The sequence below is a fragment of the Typopeltis vanoorti genome, chromosome 9 (genome assembly GCF_054136105.1).
Source record: "Typopeltis vanoorti isolate ZY-2024b chromosome 9, IOZ_Tvanoo_1.0, whole genome shotgun sequence".
Classification (NCBI taxonomy): Eukaryota; Metazoa; Arthropoda; class Arachnida; order Uropygi; family Thelyphonidae; genus Typopeltis; species Typopeltis vanoorti.
Genome location: NC_143557.1, coordinates 80,562,690 through 80,584,542, shown reverse-complemented (window position 1 = coordinate 80,584,542; position 21,853 = coordinate 80,562,690). Strand labels below are relative to the sequence as shown.

Below are 21,853 nucleotides of genomic sequence, written 5' to 3'. Positions count from 1 at the left end.
CCCAATGTTTCTACATCACACTAAAAACCACCAAATCTGAGCACAATAATCCAAGTGTGGTCTGAACTCCTTAACTCTGCATGTCAGAGTACATTGTATCATAGCAGCACTACAATATGCAGTCTTTGCAACACTTGCAATATGCCCTTTAAACTTCAGTCTATTGTCAACTATCACTCCCAAATCTTGAATCTCATCCCTTTCCTGTAGTATGGCACAATCAATATAGTATGCAGCCTTATATTTCTGTGCTCCAAAATGCAATATCTTGCACTTATTAATATTAAAATCCCACTCCTTTGTCCAAGTCAAAAGTATATTCAAATCTTCCCGAAGGGAATTAATATCAGCAGTGCTACTTATAATTTTTCCCAACTTTGCATCATCAGCAAACAACCGAAGATCCCCAGTCAGTCCACATGATTTACAAATAAGTTAAACAGCAGGGCCCAAGAACAGAACCCTGGGACATATCACTGGTTGCCCTCTTTTTTTGAGACACTACTCCATCATACACAACTTGCTGGTATCATTTAGAGGCCAATCTCCAATCTATCCATGCACATCACCTTCCTAGTCTGCAGTTTATACTATTCATGAATTTGGTCACCATCGACTGTCTTGTACCTCCTCCATAGCATTTTCTTTTCCAATACAGCTGGCTTGATTTCCCATCATCTGCAGCTTATACACCAACTTATCATGTGGTAATCTATTGAATGCTTTTGCAAAGTCCAAGAATATCACTGTATATGTTTCTCCCTTGTCTAACACACTTATCATCTTATCATAAAATGCAAGTAAATTGCTAAAACAAGACCCTTTACAATGCTGACCATCACAAAGAATGCTAGGTCCATCAACCCATTATATGGTTGTTTTTTTCTTTCTTATGTCGAGCCCATACAAGAGAGGTTGGTTGATCGACCAATGGTACATTAGTACCATATACGGTATTCTACAGACTGGTCTATAAATGGAAACTTCTGTCCTAGAACCATGCTCATGGAGTGTTACTATTTTGCCTTCTTTCCACTCCACCCACTGCAAGACTTTCATTAAATAATCATGTCAAGGGAATAACTAACTGTTGTGCACATTCCTTAAGAATATGTAGTGATTTGTCATCCATTTCTGCAGTCTTATTAACATTGAACCCAATCAACACCTGATATACCTCTGATTCTTTCACTTTCAATTCTCCTAAATACTTGTCTCCCTTTTATACAATGCAGGGAATCATTTACACTAGTAGTATACAGTGATAAAATGCTCATCCAATAATTCCACTATATAATTTACAATGGTCACTCTGCTGCTATGACTATCCACCAGTGTCAACCTGCCATAATTATTTTTCTCTTGCTTGCCATATAATGGAAGAATTCCCTGGAATTAACCTTGGCCTGACCTGCTAATCTCTCTCTCTCTCTCATACTGCACCTTTTCTTTCTTTACCATACACATCACCTTCCTAGTCTTCAGTTTATGCTATTCATGAATTTGATCACCATCGACAGTCTTGTACCTCCTCCATAGCATTTTCTTTTCCAACACAGTTTGAATGATTTCACTATTCATCCATTTCATTCCTACTCTATTTACTCACTTAACCCATGGTATACAGTTATACACTGCTTGTGTGAGATACTGCCTTATGAATTACCATGTACTGTTCAACATCTTTTCTGCACAGCTCATCTACTCAACATACTGATGTTAGTTGACTGCAAAACTTCCATTAATCACTCAACTTTATATCTGTTTTTGGCAGTAACCTTTTCTTGTTTCACTACTTCCCAAACAACTACTTCATGATCACTCTCACCAACTGGCAGCAGTGTCAAGAGCTCATTAACCACTACATCTTGTGAAGCTATCACCAAATCTAAATCTCTGAATCCTCTAGTTGATTCAGTCACATGCTGGTTAAGATATTTATCCCTCAGAAATTCAACAAACTCGCTCTCCTTGTTCCTGTATACTATCTCCTCCTTCCATTCTATATTCCTATAATTAAACTCTCCCATCAGGATCACCTTCTTTTTACATTTTTATATAACGAAACCTGTGGTGAATTCATCACTAAAAAACACCTTGAAGAAAAAATATTCACTTTTGAACCCAAACCAAAAATTTGGTTACGATACATCGACGAAGTATTTGCAGTCTGGGATCATCCCGAACAGGAATTACAACTGTTTCTAGATAAAATAAACCTTCTTCACCTTGCATTAACTTTATGCTAGAAAAAGAATCTCCACAGGGTATCTCCTTTCTGGATTTACACATTCAAAGAAAAGAAGATGGTTCCATCGCCACGTCTGTCTATCACAAGCCTACATTTTCAGGTCGCTACATTCACAATTCTTCTGCTCATCATCCATCTCAGAAATTTCATGATCATCAAATTCCTGCCATGTACCCTCAAGGGGTGTACAGGATATGACAGTACTACATGAAAAATTTTACATCATTACTAACTTCCTATCTACAATTTTCCTCCAAATCAGTCTGTTACTTGTCAAGACTCCAACATTATCACTTATATTTCTATCGTCTATGGCACTTTGTACCGTATCAATACACCTATATCTTGGTGTTACTCTGGGTCGTTTTCCTGCCAACCTGGCAGAGAACACTTGTTTTGCTAATCTTTCCTCTCCCATTCTATTTAAGTGACCATACCACCTGAGATTAGCTCTGCTAATGCATTCCTGGATGCTAACAATGTCAAGTTCTTTCCTAATATTCTTATTTTTAATATGACATTGCCATTAATGCCATCTGTTCATGCCTCTAATCTTTCTCAGGACTCTCATATCTGCAGTCTATAGTCTTTGGTCAAGTGTTTTACTTCTGACCCAGCTCTCAGATCCATAAGTTAAAACTGGTTTGAACACTGTCTTGTATACAGCTAATTTAGTGTTCCAACTAATTTCTATCTTATTCCATATGAATTTATTCAATTGACTTCCCACCATACCAGCTTTGCTGATTCTGTTGTCTATTTCTATATTTAATTTACCATCTTCACTAAAAATCGTGCCTAAGTAGCTGAAATGTTTTACTTGTTCCACAGGTTCCCCATTCACAACACAGTTGATATTTTCAATGATTCTGCCTATTTTCATTGTCTTTGTCTTTTTATTGCTGACCTTTATACCATATCTATTACAACAGCTATTCAATTTAGTCAGAGAATCTTGCAGACTCGTAGCGGATTTATTTAGAAGTATAACATCATCCACATAAAGCAAAGAGCTGACATTAACATCTCCAATTTTGATATCAGGTTTAATACCACTTTCCTTCATAATGTGATCCATATAGATAATGAATAACAGAGAGGATAATGAACATCCTTGTCTCACACCAGATTTAACATTAAACCATCTTCCTGTACTTCCTTCAATTCTAACTGCTGACTTATAACTCAAATAAAGACAAGTATTGCTTGATATAATGCCCCATTGACACCATATAACTGCAGCGTATTGAATAGCTTCTCTCTTGGCACCTTGTCATATGCCTTTTCCAGATCGACAAAACTTAAATACAGATCTTTGTTATATTCCCACGCTTTCTCGACTATTTGTCGTAAAGTGAAGATCTGATCCTGACAGCCTCTATTCAGCCTGAATCCAGCTTGTTCTTCACCAAGCTTTTCTTCCACAATTCTTCTCAGCCGTTTCTCAAGTACACTTGCATAGATCTTGCCAGGAACACTCAGTAGGGAAATACCTCTGTAATTCTCACATGCAGTTTTATTTCCCTTTTTATATATGGGTACTATGAGAGCTCTACTCTAATCATCGGGAATTCGTCCCTCTGCCCAGGCTTTCTGAACTATGCAGCACAGCCACTGTAAGACTCTTATACCACCATACTTTAGCATTTCTGGTCGAATATCATCTACTCCTGCTGCCTTTCCACATTTCAAGCCTTTGATGGCTTTTTCTACTTCAAGTATAGATATGTATTCCTGACTGCATGCCTGGTCAGTGTTTTTTATCACTGTGCTGTTATCACTGCTTGTTTCATTTAGCAGTTTTTCAAAGTAATTACTCCATACTTCAAGGATATCTTTTTCTCCCGTTTTCATGTTACCTTTATCATCTTTAACTCCTTTTACAGCACTCTTTCCTCCATTCCTAAGCCTCTTCAACAACCTCCAGAATATTTTGCCACCTTCTTGATATTTATTTTCTGTATTCTTGCCAAAGTCCTCCCATGACTTTTGTTTAGCTAGTTTTACAGACTGTTTAGCTTTCTTACATTTGTATCTGTATTCTTTAAGAGTAAAAGCTGACTTATTTGCCAGGAACTTTTGATATGCTTTCTTCTTTTCCTTCACTGCCTCTTTAACTTCCTGTGTCCACCAGGGAGTTCTGATTTTTTTTATCCTTGCACACAACCTCACCACATGCCTCTCTGGCAGAATCAATCAATGTTTTCTTCAGAGTTTGCCACTGAATCTCCAAGGTTTGATTCCTGTTCTCAAACTCTTTCATTTTCTTTTCAATAATCTTTCTGTATTTTAGTCTACAGTTCACATCTGAGAGCTGCTCAACTTTTATTCACTTTAAAACTTTCTTACATGTAATTCTTTTCAATATGAAATTCAATTTTATCCTGCTCAAGACTAAATAGTGATCACTTCCAATTTCAAATCCTCTGTACACTCTGGTGTCCTGCACCAGGGAGAAAACATCACTATCAACAATAACATAGTCAATGAGACTTTTCTTATTCCTAGCCTCTTCTCTCCATGTGAATTTGTGCACATTTTTATGTTGGAACATGGTGTTAGTAATAACCAGTCCATGTCCTGAGCAGAAATCCAACAGATATTTGCCATTATTATTAGCTTTGCTCTTTTCTCCAAATTTTCCCAAAATATTTTTGTAAGTCTTACAATCATTTCCTACTCTGCTATTTAGATCCCCAACAAGGACCAACTTTTCTTTTTTCATTGTGTCAAAAAATTCCTCCACTTCTACCTTAGTAGAACCTTCTGTGGGACCATAGGCACAAATAAGTCTCATTGTCCAGTTCCCCATTCTCATGTTTGCCCACATTACTCTACTTGAGACTGACTGCCATTCAAGAAGATTAGCCTCGTATTTTGTGTTGAATACTATGGCTACTCCTTCTTTTCCTTGATTGTCATTGCCTGAATATAACATTTTGTATTTTTTGCTCAGAAAGATCTCACCAGTTTTGGTCTTTTTTGTTTCAGTTACCCCTATTATGTCGATCTGGTACTTATCTAATTCCTCAACTAGCTCCATTTCTTTGCCATTCAGGCTTCTTACATTGATAGTACCGATCTTTAACTCTGATCTCAGAAATTTGGCATCATTAAATCACTAGTTTCCAGAGCACACACAAATTCTGCTCCTCTGAAGATTCTCTAAACCAAGAACTAGAAATTATCAAAAATACAGCTATACTAAATGGATATAATCTTAAAATAACTCAAAAAATCATCAGTCACCTTCTCACATATCAACCCAGACAAGAAGAAGTCCATAAGATTCCCATACCTTACGTCAAAAGCATCTCCGAACGTCTTTCAAAAATTATGAAGAAATAGAATTTTGCCACTACTTACAAACCTATCAACCAAATCTATAACTTGTTACCTTCTCCTAAGGAGACACTCTCACCTCTGATGTTACCTGGCATTTATGAGATCCCATGACATGTAAGAAAGTGTTAAAGCAAATAAAAGTTGAGCAGCTCTCAGATGTGAGCTGTAGACTAAAATATGCAAACATTATTCAAGAAAAAATGAAAGAGTTTGAGAACAGGAATCAAACCTTGGAGATTCATTGGCATGCCTTGAAGAAAGCTCTGATTGATTCAGCTAGAGAGGCATGTGGTGAAGTTGTCTGCACGGATAGAAAAATTAGAACTCCATGGTGGACACAGGAAGTTAAAGAGGCAGTGAAGGAAAAGAAGAAAGCATAACAAAAGTTCCTGACAAATAAGTCAGCTTGTGCTCTTAGAGAATACAGAGACAAATGCAAGAATGCTAAACACTGTGTAAAACTAGCTAAACAAAAGTCATGGGAGGACTTTGGCAAGAATATAGAAAATACATAACAAGAAGGTGACAAAATATTCCGGAGGTTGTCGAAGAAGCTTAGGAATGGAGGAAAGAGTGCTGTAAAAGAGTTAGAGATGATAATGGTGACATGAAAACGGGAGAAAAAGATATCCTTGAAGTATGGAGTAATTACTTTGAAAAACTGCTAAATGAAACAAGCAGTGATGGCAGCAGAGTGGTAAAAAAACACTGACCAAGCATGCAGTCAGGAATACATATCGATACTTGAAGTAGAAAAAGCCATCAACGGCTTGAAATGTGGAAAGGCAGCAGGAGTAGATGATATTCGACCAGAAATGCTGAAGTATGGTGGTATAAGAGTCTTACAGTGGCTGCACTGCATAGTTCAGAAAGCCTGGACAGGGACGAATTCCTGATGATTGGAGTAGAGCTTTCATGGTACCCATATATAAAAAGGGAAATAAAACTGAATGTGAGAATTACAGAAATATTTCCCTACTGAGTGTTCCTGGCAAGATCTATGTAAGTATACTTGAGAAACGGTTGAGAAGAATTGTGGAAGAAAAGCTTGGTGAAGAACAAGCTGGATTCAGGCTGAATAGAGGCTGTCAGGTTGAGATCTTCACTTTACGACAAATAGTCGAGAAAGAATGGGAATATAACAAAGACCTGTATTTAAGTTTTGTCGATTTGGAAAAGGCATATGATAAGGTGCCAAGAAAGAAGCTATTCAATACGCTGCAGTTATATGGTGTCAATGGGGCATTATATCAAGCAATACTTAGTCTTTATTTGAGTTGTAAGTCAGCAGTTAGAATTGAAGGAAATACAGGAAGATGATTTAATGTTAAATTTGGTGTGAGACAAGGATGTACATTTTCCTCTCTGTTATTATCTATATGGATCACATTATGAAGGAAAGTGGTATTAAACATGATATCAAAATTGGAGATGTTAATGTCAGCTCTTTGCTTTATGCGGATGATGTTATACTTCTAAATAAATCCGCTACAAGTCTGCAAGATTCTCTGACTAAATTGAATAACTGTTGTAATAGATATGGTATGAAGGTCAGCAATAAAAAGACAAAGACAATGAAAATAGGCAGAATCATTGAAAATATCAACTGTGTTGTGAATGGGGAACCTGTGGAACAAGTAAAACATTTCAGCTACTTAGGCACGATTTTTAGTGAAGATGGTAAATTAAATATAGAAATAGACAACAGAATCAGCAAAGTTGGTATGGTGGGAAGTCAATTGAATAAATTCATATGGAATAAGAGAGAAATTAGTTGGAACACTAAATTAGCTGTATACAAGACAGTGTTCAAACCAGTTTTAACTTATGGATCTGAGAGCTGGGTCAGAAGTAAAACACTTGACCAAAGACTATAGACTGCAGATATGAGAGTCCTGAGAAAGATTAGAGGCATGAACAGATGGCATTAATGGCAATGTCATATTAAAAATAAGAATATTAGGAAAGAACTTGACATTGTTAGCATCCAGGAATGCATTAGCAGAGCTAATCTCAGGTGGTATGGTCACTTAAACAGAATGGGCGAAGAAAGATTAGCAAAACAAGTGTTCTCTGCCAGGTTGGCAGCAAAATGACCCAGAGGAAGACCAAGATATAGGTGGATTGATACGGTACAAAGTGCCTTAGACGATAGAAATATAAGATCTGATAATGTTGGAGTCTTGACAAGTAACAGACTGATTCGGAGGAAAATTGTAGATAGGAAGTTAGTAATGATGTAATTTTTTTTCATGTAGTACTATCATATCCTGTACACCCCTTGAGGGTACATGGCAGGAATTTGATGATGATGAGTATATATATATATATATTTTTTTTTTTCCCAGTTATATTTTATTTACTTCTATAACACATTACTGCACGCATATTGAGATTCCATTGTAATGCACCCTAACTGTATGTTATTCCTAGTATTATTTGAACTACTGTACTGATGGTGTCCCAAGATACTTGTAATGAAATACTTACGAATTAAATAGTTATTACTGTGGTTATTACGTGTGTTCTTTTTACATGCTCAACCAATTTGCCTAAACATTTCACAATTGGTATTCTCTATATTCCCTGGCCTATAACAGCATCCTATCAGATATACTAGCCTGTTAATTTCAACTTCACACTACATAGATTCAAAATCTGTGCATGTAGTATCAATTTTCACACTTTGTGGACACATTTTCTTTGCAATCATTAACAACATACCCTCTTCTCTTTTTGCCTTCCTAAACTTCTGGGAAATTTAATATCCTTCCATTTCTAATCCTGACATCACATCCTCAGACAACCAAGTTTCACTTATAACAATCATCGTTGGGCATACTCACTCAATCAACACAACAAACTCAGCTCTCTTATTTTGAATACTCCTTACATTTCTATACAAATATAACAATCCCTGTGTCTCTCATACAATTCTACTAGCACCAACATTCTATATTATATCTGCTATACCATACCTCTATCTTTGGTCTGACCACTCCTGTTCACCTGATCCTGGCTCTGGTTGCCATTCATACTTGTCTCATCCTCACCTTTATGCATTCCATTACCTTGTGCTGCTACAACTACATCTTTAATCTCATATCCATCTTCCTCTTGTCATACAACTCATCTAGCTACACTATCTGCTTCACTAGTATCCTTAGATCATTAGTTATATTAACCTCTTGATTCTGCCTTCTCAACAAACAACAGCCTTTCTAAATGCTCAATACCAAAAACCCTTCAAATGCAATCCATCAACTATCCAACTTTCCTTCAATTTCACTTGGCTAGAACTACAATTAGTAGTAGAACGAAAATGATCCTACATAGTGACACCCCCCCCCCCTTACAAGAACCGTACTGCATACTGCACAGATGCAAGCAAAACAAAGTCAATTTTTATTGTAGAAGTAAAAACAGCACAAACACACAAACAATTAATGTATACTATATTTAGAATAGCATAAAAAATACTGTGACAAATACAGCAATTAGAGTATTTAGTGTAATTACAAACAACTAGAATGAACACCAAACGGCATAGTTGCAAACTAAACAAAGTAAAAGTTTTATTGTAGCATTAAAATACAGTACAGATCTGCTAGATGCACAACTTGTGCTAGACACAGCCTGGCATGACTGTGTTAATATATAAACATGAATGTAATTTAAAATTCTAAAAATAGTTATATCAAATATCTTAACAGTAAAAATGCAAATTTCATTAAATAACTAAACTTATTTGAACTAGATAAATGTGTAAAAAAATTATTGAATATTACACATTTCTAAACATACCACATTCATAAGTCCATGTCACTGTTTAATAAAGGAGCTGGTACATCGTATTGTTGCATAACATCCCCAAAAAAGCACTGATCATAAGTATTTAAGAATGAGTGACACAAGCATTAAACCCTTATCACTGTGTTTCAGTATAACAGTTTTGACCATGTGCCAGCTCAGCTAGATAGTGCATGGTCTCTTGCATCATATTCCATTTTCATCACTCCAAGATTGTTTCTGGCGATAAAAGTGTATCACTTAAGCACTGGCAACTATAAGACATAACAAAATATAAATCATCAAATTTCTGACATGTCCTTTGGGTGGGGGTGTACAAGATAGTTATAATAATAAGTATTATTACTAACAACTGACTTCCATGAAGTGAAAGGTCTCATTGTGGGAGGTCTATATTCTCCCATGCTAACAGATCATCAAACCATGCCTTGAACCCATTCACAGTTCCCACACTTTCAGGCATACATTCCACTAATTAGTCACTCTCCATGCAAAAAACCTGCTTCTCACTCCTCTGCTCACACCCTCTTCATACAGCTTCCTGACCTCTAATTCTACACCTGCCTCCCTCTACCCTATGAAATATCTTCTCCACATTAATCTGGTAACAATCCTGCACCAACTTAAATGTCTCAATCATATCACCTCTTCTTCTTCTTCTTCTATTCACAAGGCTCTATAAATTGCATTCAGTTGCTCTCTCCTCGTATCTGACATTCCATAAACCTGAAACTAACTTAAACTTTCTCCCCCCTGAAAACCAGGTGACCAAATATGTGCACAGTAGTCCATATGTGGCTTGATTAAAGCCTTATACAAAGGAACCACAACCTGTTTGCCCCTACATGTCAATGTCCTCCTCATCACTGTCATAATCCACTGGGATGTCACCACAATTTTAGTAATGTGACTCCAAAACTTGTAGTCTCTTCTGAGATCTCTCATCTCCTCCACCTTCCTCAGAATTTCTCCATTAATTGAACACTCTGCATTCCTACCAATTATCAAGACCTTACACTTTGTAACATTAAATTGATAGCTCCACTCATTTGCCCATTCACATAACCTATTCAGATCCTTCTGCAAGTCCACAGCATCTGATCCATCTCTCACAGCCCTTCCCAACTTTGCACCATTGGCAAACAGCTTCACATCTCCAGTTAAACCTGTCCCAATGTTATTAACAATAATGGTCTCAAAACAGATCTCTGTGGCAATCCACTAGTTATCTTCCTCTTTTGAGATACCACTCCTCTATATACAACCTGCTGATACTTGTCTGACAGCCAATCACTATCCAGCTAACCAGCCTGTTATCTAATCCCATCTGTTTCAGTTTAGCTACTAGTTTGTCATATGACAATATGCTTATGTAATACATAAGCATATTGCTGAAACATGACCTTCCCCCTAACAAACCATGCAGACTATTATAAAGAATACTGCTATTATCAACCCACTTCTGAGTCCTCACCAACTTCACTAATACCTTAACAACAATCCCAGACAAACAAACTGTTCCTATAATTTGTAGCTTTAGTCCCCTTTGTGAAGTGCAACAATTTTTAACTATCTTCCATTCCTTTGGGACTTGCCCTGTTGCAAGACTCATGTTAAATAGTTGTGAAAAACCATTAATTCCATAGAGCATTCCCTAAAAATACGTGGTGATATTCTTTCAAATCCTATTATCTTATTAATATTGGCTTTTATTTAATACCTCATATACTTCCTGCTCATTCACCATCAGTCCCTCCTCTGCCATACTCTCTACACTACAGCTTCTCCTGATGTTGCCATCAATAGGATGGAATGTACTGATAAACTGATCATTGAATAATTCAACCATATCCTCTGCACTGGTTACCAATCTGCCAGTGTCATCAACTAGCAGCATCCTCCCATGATTATTTTTCCTTCTACTCACCACATATTGAAAGAACTCACTAGCATTTTTCATTCATTTGGTTAACTTCTTTTTAGCTGCCTTTACCAACTAAGGCACTTTCCTGGTCTGCTCTTTATACTCTTCATTTAACTGATCATTACCAACATTCACTTGTCTTCACAGTGCTATCTTCTTCCAGATTTCATGCTTGATCTCTTCATCGATCTGTTTTAGTCCTACTTTATTTAGTCTTTTCACCAACTTCTCCACTGGGATATACTCAGACACTGCTGCTGCTGTTAAATAACTCTTGATCAATGCCCATGCAGCATCTATATTCTCCCCACTCAACTCTTTTAATAATATAGCTCTCAGATGTTTTCTAAGCCTTCCATAATAATCAGCCTTAAAGTTTCATATGTATCCCTTTTTTTTATAGAAGTTCTCATGTGACTGACTGCAACTCAGGTGATCACTTCATGGTCACACTCGCAAACTGGGGGAAGCTTAGACAAGTAGACACTCCATTCACAATCACATCCTCTAATGATATAACCAGATCTAAGACTCTTAACCCTTGTGTGCCCCTCTATTATGTACTGACTAAGATTGTTGTCCCTTAAGAACTCAAGAAATTCATTCTCTTTATTCCCTGATGCCATCTCTTCATTCCAGTCAATATTGCCATAGTTGAAATCACCCTTTTCTTGCTCACTAAGCCAAGTTGCTATACATTTTTTTAAATTAAAGATGCCAAGAAATTATATCCTTGGTTCAATTCTTTATTCAAGTGTAAGCAAGCAAAGTTTGAGCATGAAGTAACTTCAAGACTGGTCTCCTCCAAGTTATTTGGCTTTGATCCTTAAGCAATTCCAGCACGGATGTTAGTAATGGTATTTAGGCAGGAGATAAATTTCAATGTCTACTCTGAGACCACTCCTTCACTTACTGGAGGCCTGAAGCAGTTTGAAAAAGTTCCACATTTGTTCTCTAGAGCAGAGTTTCCATATTATGTAAATAAATAAATAAATAATACAAAAATATATATAAATTTATTAAAAGAAGAAAAAAGGATTCTTAACTCACCCATGGAACTATAGGTTTACAACCTTTCATGGGTGAGAGTATCACTGATATATTTGTGAACCAACTAATTTTATCAGTGTCAAAAATTTTCTCCCTTTATTCTTAATACTCCTTGCATTGATATATAAACATAAGCTATCCAGTAACTCTTTCCTTCCCATAAATCTTTATCCTATCATCCTACAACATATTTGGTTTTGTTTTTTCTATAGGGCCATCTGTGTAGTCATATCTCTCATTTCACTATCATTCACCTAATAATTATACTGATGGCTTACAATCACAGCCCACCATCTAATTCTCATTTCTCAGCATGAACATGCTCTAGTCACTCCTATCAAAGGCCATCTCAATTGTTTTACACTGCCATTTACACTCAGTTTTTTTTTTTTTAATGTTAATCCCATCCATGAAAGGAAGAAAACCTATACCACATTAGCGCTCCAGGTGAGCCAATGGTTAGATAATCCAAGAATCCTGCTTTAGTAGAGACCAAACGTGCTAGAGATGTGGACTACTAGCAAACAGCTCTCTCTCTTACCTTAAAGTTATCTCATATATTCATAAACGGTAGGCCTCTAGCTTTTCCTATGAGTTCTGGCTATCATATCACAACAACACATCCATAACTGTATCTCTCACGCTTTTCTGTTTAATTGTCTCTAATAACACTCTCATATCATTCCAAACTAAATAATTTGTTTTTTCAAATAATAAAGTCAATTTGTCTACTCTTCCTGTCCTCCCCCCCCCCCATAGCCTCAGTCACTCTTCCTAAGTGTCCCTTTCAAACACTGTTTTATTTTAACATCCTTCAACATGGAATCCCTCACACAATACCACTCTTGCTTCCTGGAAACTTTCTGTTCATGTCTAAAAATACACAATAGAAAAATTTGCTTTGGTTTATTAAATTCTGCTATTTCCTCAAAGCTCGATAATAAACAGTTTATTACCATATATCTGCTGACTTTAATCAAGGAACCTAAACATAAGAAGAAAATAAATGTATAAGTTTTGTTACTAACTCACCAGAAAAACAGTTCGAGCTTTATCTGTATCTGAAGATTGTAGCCTTCCCTGCTGGATACTAGACTGCAACACACTATATGCCTGACTAAGATCAAGCATTCCTGAAGGGAAACCTTGCTTTAAGCGTTCACTCAATGCTCCACTAAACTCTGACTGCAGAAGTGTAGAGGTATGATTTAACATAGCACAAGCAATATCAATACTCGAACTGGAAACTGCTCGTCTTTTTTTTTAAAGAAAATCAGAAAATATTTCAAAATAATAATAATAATAAAATAAGATTACTTTATGCAAATCCTGAAATTAATATGAACTAAAAACTAATTCTGCTATCAATTCTTTTTCTTATTAAATTAGTTTGATATGTATTAAATTTTTTAAAAAAATACCTGAGGTTGCAGGACAAAAGAAACATATAACGACAGATTTCTACAGTGCTTGATGTGTACTGTTTATGTAAATAGTATTATTATTATTATTGTTCCGGGCAACTCCAAGGAGTCGACAGACTCATCGAGGGAGGCCCTAACATCATGTCAAGAACAACTATTCGACATTGACACAGTGTCTATCATACCTTGCCTTGAACTCATTCACGGTTGTAGCACCCACAACAGACTCTGGAAGCTTATTCCACTCATTCACTACTCTCAAAGTAAAAAACCTAGCTCTAACACCCTTGTCAACCACACTCTTGCCCAGCTTCCATTCATGGCCCCTAGTCCTCCCACCACCAGTCATATTTTCAAAAATATCTTCTGGATCAATCTTATAGAAACCCTTCAGTAATTTGAATGTCTCAATCATATCACCCCTCCTTCGCCTAACGACCAATTTCTGCAACCTACAAATCTTCAACCTATTCTCATAAGGTTCATTCCACAGACCTACTATCATCTTGGTCACTTGTCTCTGGATCCTCTCCACTTCCTCCCCATCACGAAGAAACCCTGGTGCCCATAACTGGGCACAGTAGTCCAGATGGGGTCCTATCAAGGCTCGATACAGAGGAACAACAACTTGTTTGTCTCTGCATGTTAAAGTATTTTTCAGAAGCCAAGTGATTTGATGAGCTGATTTAGTCACTTTTGCAATGTGCCCCCTAAACTTCAATTCCCTATCCACCAACACTCCCAAATCCCTGGTCTCATCAATCTCCTGGAGTACGGTTCCACCAATGTGATATACTGCTGCTATTCTTTTCACTCCAAAGTGCATAACCTTACACTCTGCCATATTAAATTGACATCCATTTTTCCTAGCCCAGTCCTCCAAACTATCCAAATCATCCTGTAAAATTTTGACATCCTGTGCACTAACAATTGCTCTACCCAACTTTGCATCATCAGCAAACAAGTGAACACTTCCTCTCAAATCCTTCCCTATATCATTGATGAACAAATTGAAAAGCAGTGGTTCAAGAACAGAGCCCTGCGGCACACCACTAGTCACAAGCCATCTTTTAGACTCCACTCCTGCATAAATCACTCTCTGGTATCTCTCCTTCAACCACCCTCCTATCCATCTCACCAACCCTATATCTATCCCCAACTGCTCCAGTTTACTGATTAGGGTTCCATGTGGAATCCTGTCAAAAGCCTTGGCAAGGTCCAGTAGTATCACTGTAAACCCATTACCCCTATCCAGTTCAGCCGTCACTGTGTTATAAAATGTGAGCAAGTTACTGAGGCATGATCTACCTTTCCCAAAACCATGTTGTCCCCCATACAATATCCCATTTTCATCTATCCAATCCTGTATTCTTTTCTTGACTAATTTCTCTAAGACCTTGACAATGATTCTTGATATGCTAATCGGTCGGTAATTTACAACAGCAGTCTTGGAACCACCTTTATGCAGTGGAACTATTTTACCCTCTTTCGACCCCCTCGGGACTAACCCAGACCCGAGACTCATATTAAACAAAATGGTCAAGGGTACTGACAATTCTTTAGCTGCTTCTCGTACGACACGAGCTGATATACCATCCAATCCCACGGATGTATTGACATTCAGGTTATGCAATAGACTACTCACCTCCACTTCATTCACCACAATTCTCGTATAATTTACTGGTTTATTCGTTTCTGCAATGTCACTACCTGGATGATATATACTTGCAAAGTGCTCACTCAGTAACTCAACTATATCAACTGATTCGGTTACCTTCCTACCGTCAGCATTCTTTAAAATCATTCTGCCATGTACATTTTTCCTTTTACTTGCTACATATCTAAAAAACTATTTAGGATTCTCTTTAGCCTGCATGGCCAATGTTCTTTCGTAATCCTTTTTTGCTTTTCTTACCACACTCGTTACCCTTCTGGCCTGCACTTTATACCGTTCATGTGCCTGCCAGTCACCTTTCTCCTTAAATTCCCTCCACAGTTGTTTCTTTTTTTGCAGCTCAAGCTTAATGGTGTTATTCATCCATTTAATCCCTACTTGATTTATTATTCGGACTCTAGGTATACAGTCAGCCATTGCTTCATGCAAACACATCTTAACTGCCTCCCATGCACTATCAACTTCTAGTCCTTGCAGTTGTACATGCCATGGCACTGAACCAATCAAACTCCTAAGATTGTCATACTTTCCAGCCCGATATTTCCACATGTACCCTGTCTTAATTGAAAATTCCACACCTTTAGCCACCTCCCAAGTCAAGACCCTATGATCACTCTCACCAGTTGGTGGCAATGTGGTCATATTTGTCACAGCCAATTCCTCAGATGTAATTAGTAGGTCAAGCACTCTCTGACCCCTAGTATTTTCCATTACATGCTGTCCAGTCGCAGTTATCCAGTCGCAGATAGTTATCCCTTAATAACCGCATAAACTCCAATTCCTTCCTCCCGTGTGTCCTCACCTCACTCCAATCAATGCGACCATAGTTGAAATCTCCCATAATAATTACCCTCCTTCCACTCATTTCTTCTATTTGCTTGTGCATACTGTCACCACCATCTTTTCCATCACTTGGTCTTTAGCAGTACCCAATTGTATATTTAGTTCTGCTGGCCACAATCTCACACCAAATGGCCTCAAATGTGCTCATTTCTCTATCCTGCAATTCAACTTCTATTCTCCTTGGCTGTAGCTCATTAGCTATCATCAACAATACTCTTCCCCCCATTTTATTCTCCCTGTCATTCCTGAACACACTATACCCATCACATTCAATCCCACTAGCTATATCATCTACAGTCAGCCATGATTCACTAATACCAATAACCTGTGGTCTGGAAGTGCCAACCATGGCCAAAAACTCTTCCTTCTTGTTCCTAATACTCCTAGCATTAGTGTATATGAATTTAAGACCGCCATTAGCCCCAACCCTACCTTGATGCCTTATATTAACTATCCCACTCTGATTTGTTGTCCTTATTCGCTCGGGCATATTATATTCATTCATACATTCAACTGCCTCCCTAAGGCCTGTATATCTACTCCCCCCCCCTTAATAAATCTAGTTTCCCTCATTTTGCACATCCATTACATTCAGCAACACTTTTTCAAGTCTCCTTACACCGAATCCATTCAAATGCAAGCCATCCATCTTATATAGATCCCTTCGCCCATCGAACTCACTCCACACGTCCACAAATTCCATACCACTCGTCATACATAACCCACGCATAAAATCATTTGCAATTATGGCCCTCCTTTTAAACACTTCACTGTCATACCGCAGCAAAAGGCTAATCATCCTAACTCTCTCACTCTTTTCTTTTGCTACCTCAAACAATTCATTCAGGTCTTCTATCGTTTCCATTTTATCTCCTTTCAAATCATTCGTACCTGCCACAACAATCATTTCTTTCATCCTTTCCTTTTGCTCTCTAATAGACTCAGTTACATCCTTTATGGTCGCACCAGGTTGGTACGATTTTGTCAAATCCTCTACTAACACACCTCGTACTAACGAGTCTCCATACAGCACTCTATCCTTCATTTTGTTCATGTTCTCACTCATATGCCTATTTTTCCTGTCATACTTTTTATTATTGGCTGGTTCATTCAGTTGACTTTTGCTCATATGCTCTAGCTGCTGTTTTGCCCTTTGCATCGCACCATTCAACAACGCGATCTCACTCATTGCATCTATCTCGTCTTTTTTATTCTCTGTAAAACCATTAATACTATCATTCACACTCTCACAATTCTCTGGTACAACCTCGCTGTTTCTTGTCATATCCCTATTTTCTTCATTCTGAAGTTTGACAAAAATATCACATTCACGATCCGAAATACACTTCAATTCCTCATTCTCCCTACATTTTCTACACACATTCACTCCTTTATTATCATCTAACCACACTCTGACCGCATTCCGCAAAGCGTACATTTTGCAGATAGTACACTAAATCATCTCCTTTACATTACCGTTCTTGAATGAAGATGGCGAACCATGATTACTGGCCATCATTTTCCTTCGTACTGGAGCCATACTTACTAGTAACATATTTTATCAAATTATAAATTATAAACACCAAAAACACAAACAGACGCACTAAGATACGCAAGGCAAACAAAACTACGCAATATTAAAGTAAATTTATCAACGATAACTGAAAATAACGCTTATCTTATCAGGAGCTTTCACGAACACTACACACTACGAATCCCTCTAGCGGCGACTTCCCGACATAGATTATGTTATAAAACACTTTAGTACACTAACTACACTAATAAAACTACAATAATATACTAAAATTACACAATTAAATCTAACAAAATATTAATAAATCAACAAAAATCACAAATCTTTCAGGAGCTCTCCGACAGTACGTCCTTTCACCAGCTAGCCTCGACACCAGTCCTAATAAGTATGAATTATGATTTTTTCCTGTACATCCCTCAAGGAATGTATAGGGAAAAAAATGAAAGCAACAGAGAAGAAGAAGAAGAAGATGAGAGTCATAAGTGGACTTATCATTAAAAACATTCTGTGTTGATGCAGTATTCAAATAGCAGTAAAATTAAAATGAAGGTTATCTGTTAGATATTTCTAACTATAAGTAAATTAATAATGAATTAATTGTGAAATTTGAGATTTCTATATAAATTTCAGTGAGGTTTTTACTGTTAGGGTTGACCATAGTTGAAGCACATACAATGAACACCGAAAAACAAGTACCAATTGTAAAAGAACTTTCAAAACAGTGTGACAATTTTCATTAGGATATTCTAATAAAATTCAGTAGTATCATATCTGCTATATATATATATATATATAAAATCAGATTTTATATGATGTGTATTTTTCAAAACAAGGCTTAACTACTTTGTAGGCAAACAGAACTGTGGATACTGCTAAGTGATATATATATGCACACACTTTACTGCATTGTAATGCTAAAATATGTGTAATAAGGAAGAGGAGGGGGGGGGGGAGAAAGCATAACGAGTTATATCTTGCTATTCTGCATCTCTGCTAAAATATTTCTAAACATTACTATCTCCAAGCATTAGAAAAGACCAGTTAGGAATTCTTTTAGGCAACTGTGGTCGTTAATTTGCAGTAATTTTCCTGATACAAACTGCTATTGATTATATTCAAATACCGAAGATGAAAAAACCCTTGATTTTTTATATGCAATGTGTGTGTGTGTGTGTGTGGTGGGAGGGTCATGAGTCTTAATGCTTGGCATCTGATATCGAGATCAAGGAAAGAGTAATCATCAACAGCATAGCATTAATCCACAGCAAAGAGATTAACAGAATTAACCATTCGATAATTATTATACTGTTGAAAATTTCACTAGTGCTAATGCTAACGGTACTGTAAATTTCAGCCTTCAGATTCATTGTTATTGTAGCATTAATGTTAGCCAGTCTGGTTGGTTTAGTGGATAACATATACAGAAGACTGCAGGTTCAAATCTCACCATGGGCATGGATATTTGCAGATGTCTATATATTTAGATGAATTTCAATGCCTGGAATGAGACCACCACCACCTTGTTTTCTGGAATCCAGAAATATTATTATTACATAACACCCCCAGGGAGTCCAAAGACTCATCGAGGGAGGGCACCTACTCTACAACTCTCCGTATCCACCAACCACAACTACCTTCATCATCTACACCAATGCATCTACCATCGACCACCACTAGTATTTTCACAGACGATCACAAACATCCATGCCCACAGCAGGATTCGATCCCGCAGCCTTTTGGCTGGAGAGCAGATACACTAACCTCTAGGCCAACCAGGCTGGCCAAGGTTAGCTTAGGTTTCCAGAACATATAATCCTTAACTCAACCATAGTACTAATATACTAGAGGTTTACAACCTCTAGTATATTAGTACCATGTATATTAGTATACACTAATATTATGTATATTATGTACTAATATACTAATATATTAGTACTATATTACTATATTAATATAGTACTATACTATATTAGTATAGTACTAAAGGTTTACAACCTTTAGTAAATAGTATTCACATAAAAAGTATCTTCTTAAGAAGCAAGAACATTATACAATGGTTACATATGAATCTTTTTTTATATTAAAGGAATCCCCCAAAAAATGTGACATGCACAGTAAAATACCAGTATATTCAATTAAGTTAAACAGTACACTGACTCAGCCAATATCATTAGGAATAAAAACAATAAACATATACAATATACAAAAATATATAATGTGCATGGCACACAATGTAATGCAATGAATGCACTGAAAATATGTGGGAATAAATGTGTGTGTGTGGGGGGGGGGGGGGGGGGGGAACATAACAAGAATATAATTAGCTTGAAACAAAATAATAGTAAAATAATCATAATAACAATTAATTTCTTAAGATAATGACATAACTTTAGTTCCCTTTTAAAATGCTCATACAATGAAAAAAATAGTTTTTTTTTTCTTTTAGAAGACTAGTATTCATTTGTTTTCTATCAATAATAATTTTTGGGTGGTACATCATCCAGAGGACTATAAAAGGATTGTCAATATCTAATATGTAGCCTCTCACAGTCAAGTCAACCTCCACCTTCCCATGGTGCAGCCTGTTTCCACAAACAGGGCTCTGGCATACTCAGCAATTACCGCCACAGTAAAAGCATACTTTCCCTAGTGGAGACACCAACTAGACCATCATCTAGTCGGTGTCTCCACTAGGGAAAGTAACTAGCCCATCATCTGGTGAAACACTATCACCTTGCTTGTTGCAGGCCTGAAGTAGCTTGCTGTCATGTTTGGTCTTCAGAACAAGGGCTCAGTCATCTGTTCCTCTCCCCTACCCAACAAAAACATGCCAATCACCCTATAAAGATCCCCCCCACACACACACACAAGTTTGAGAGTATAACACCAAAATGATTCCATAGGTTGGATGTTAGATAGCATGGACTAAACCTGACAGTAACAAATCCAGAAGCTTCCCCAATCAGCTAGTGATAAATCTTGCTGTCACTTACTCTATCAGTTTGCCTAGGGAGAGAGAGCAAGTATGAAGGAGGAACAGTAAAGACCATGTTCAGACAGACGACTGGGTTCCATCTGTTTGTGGGTATAGCAAACTTGTAAGTTTGCAGATCTGGATAATGCTCTACTGAAATGGCCACACTATCCTTCCTCTTTTTTCTTCCAAACTGGAAGAAACAGTTACTAGTCAACATCCATTAACAGTCTAGCTCCAAACTTGCCAAACTAACTTCTCTTCTTCCTCTTTCATTTTGTCTACTTCTTTGGAATAATCTCACACACACACACACACACACACACACACACACACACACACACACACACACACACACACACACTGTCTTCCCCAAAGACCTTTAGACATTCAAAAAAACACATAAACAGACTCCTCTTTCTTCTTATCCTCTTGCCCATATACATGATGTGCTATAGGTCTTGCAACTTTTCATGCACATCAGATATGTGCATGCATGTGTGTGTGTGTGTGTGTGTGTGTGTGTGGTTTCCTCCCAATAGTGACCCTACCAGGAGGCAATTTATTTCCTACATGCTCCATTACTCAAAATTATTTAATTTTGAGTAATTTTTGAGTAATGCTTTTGGATAAGTCTCTGTTTTAACACTAGCCATTCATTTCCTGAAGTGATGATGTGTTATATTAGGGGCATCTGAATGAAGTCCAGTAGCTCACCGTCACAGAACAAGTGATTGACAGTCTGTTGAAGGTGTGGACAACAGATGTAAAATGATGATTCCAGATGGAATCTATTTGGATAGTCTTAATTTTTGATGTTCCATTAGTAGTGTGGTTAAACCTGGAGAGATATAGTCTATTTTCAGCCAGAGTCTGCTTCTGATACTTTGGTACAAATTCTTTTGTTGTCGATCTATTTTTAGATGTTTTCCATTCTTCTTCACACAAACTTAACTTATTTTTTCTGGCAGTGTTTTTACAGTTGATTTTGGGTACTTTTGATAATCTCTTTTCTAATCATTT

The 21,853-nt window shown here is 37.1% G+C and overlaps 1 protein-coding gene across 4 annotated transcripts in view; it reads right to left on the bottom strand.

Annotated features, from left to right (window-relative positions):
• Cog4 (conserved oligomeric Golgi complex subunit 4) overlaps positions 1-21,853 on the bottom strand; it is a 321,056-nt gene that overhangs the window by 153,368 nt on the left and 145,835 nt on the right. For all 4 annotated transcript variants that reach the window (XM_090397413.1, XM_090397410.1, XM_090397412.1 and 1 more), the window contains one exon: positions 13,413-13,635. In XM_090397413.1, coding sequence (XP_090253539.1) covers positions 13,413-13,635 — 223 coding nt within the window. The remainder of the gene's footprint in view (positions 1-13,412; positions 13,636-21,853) is intronic.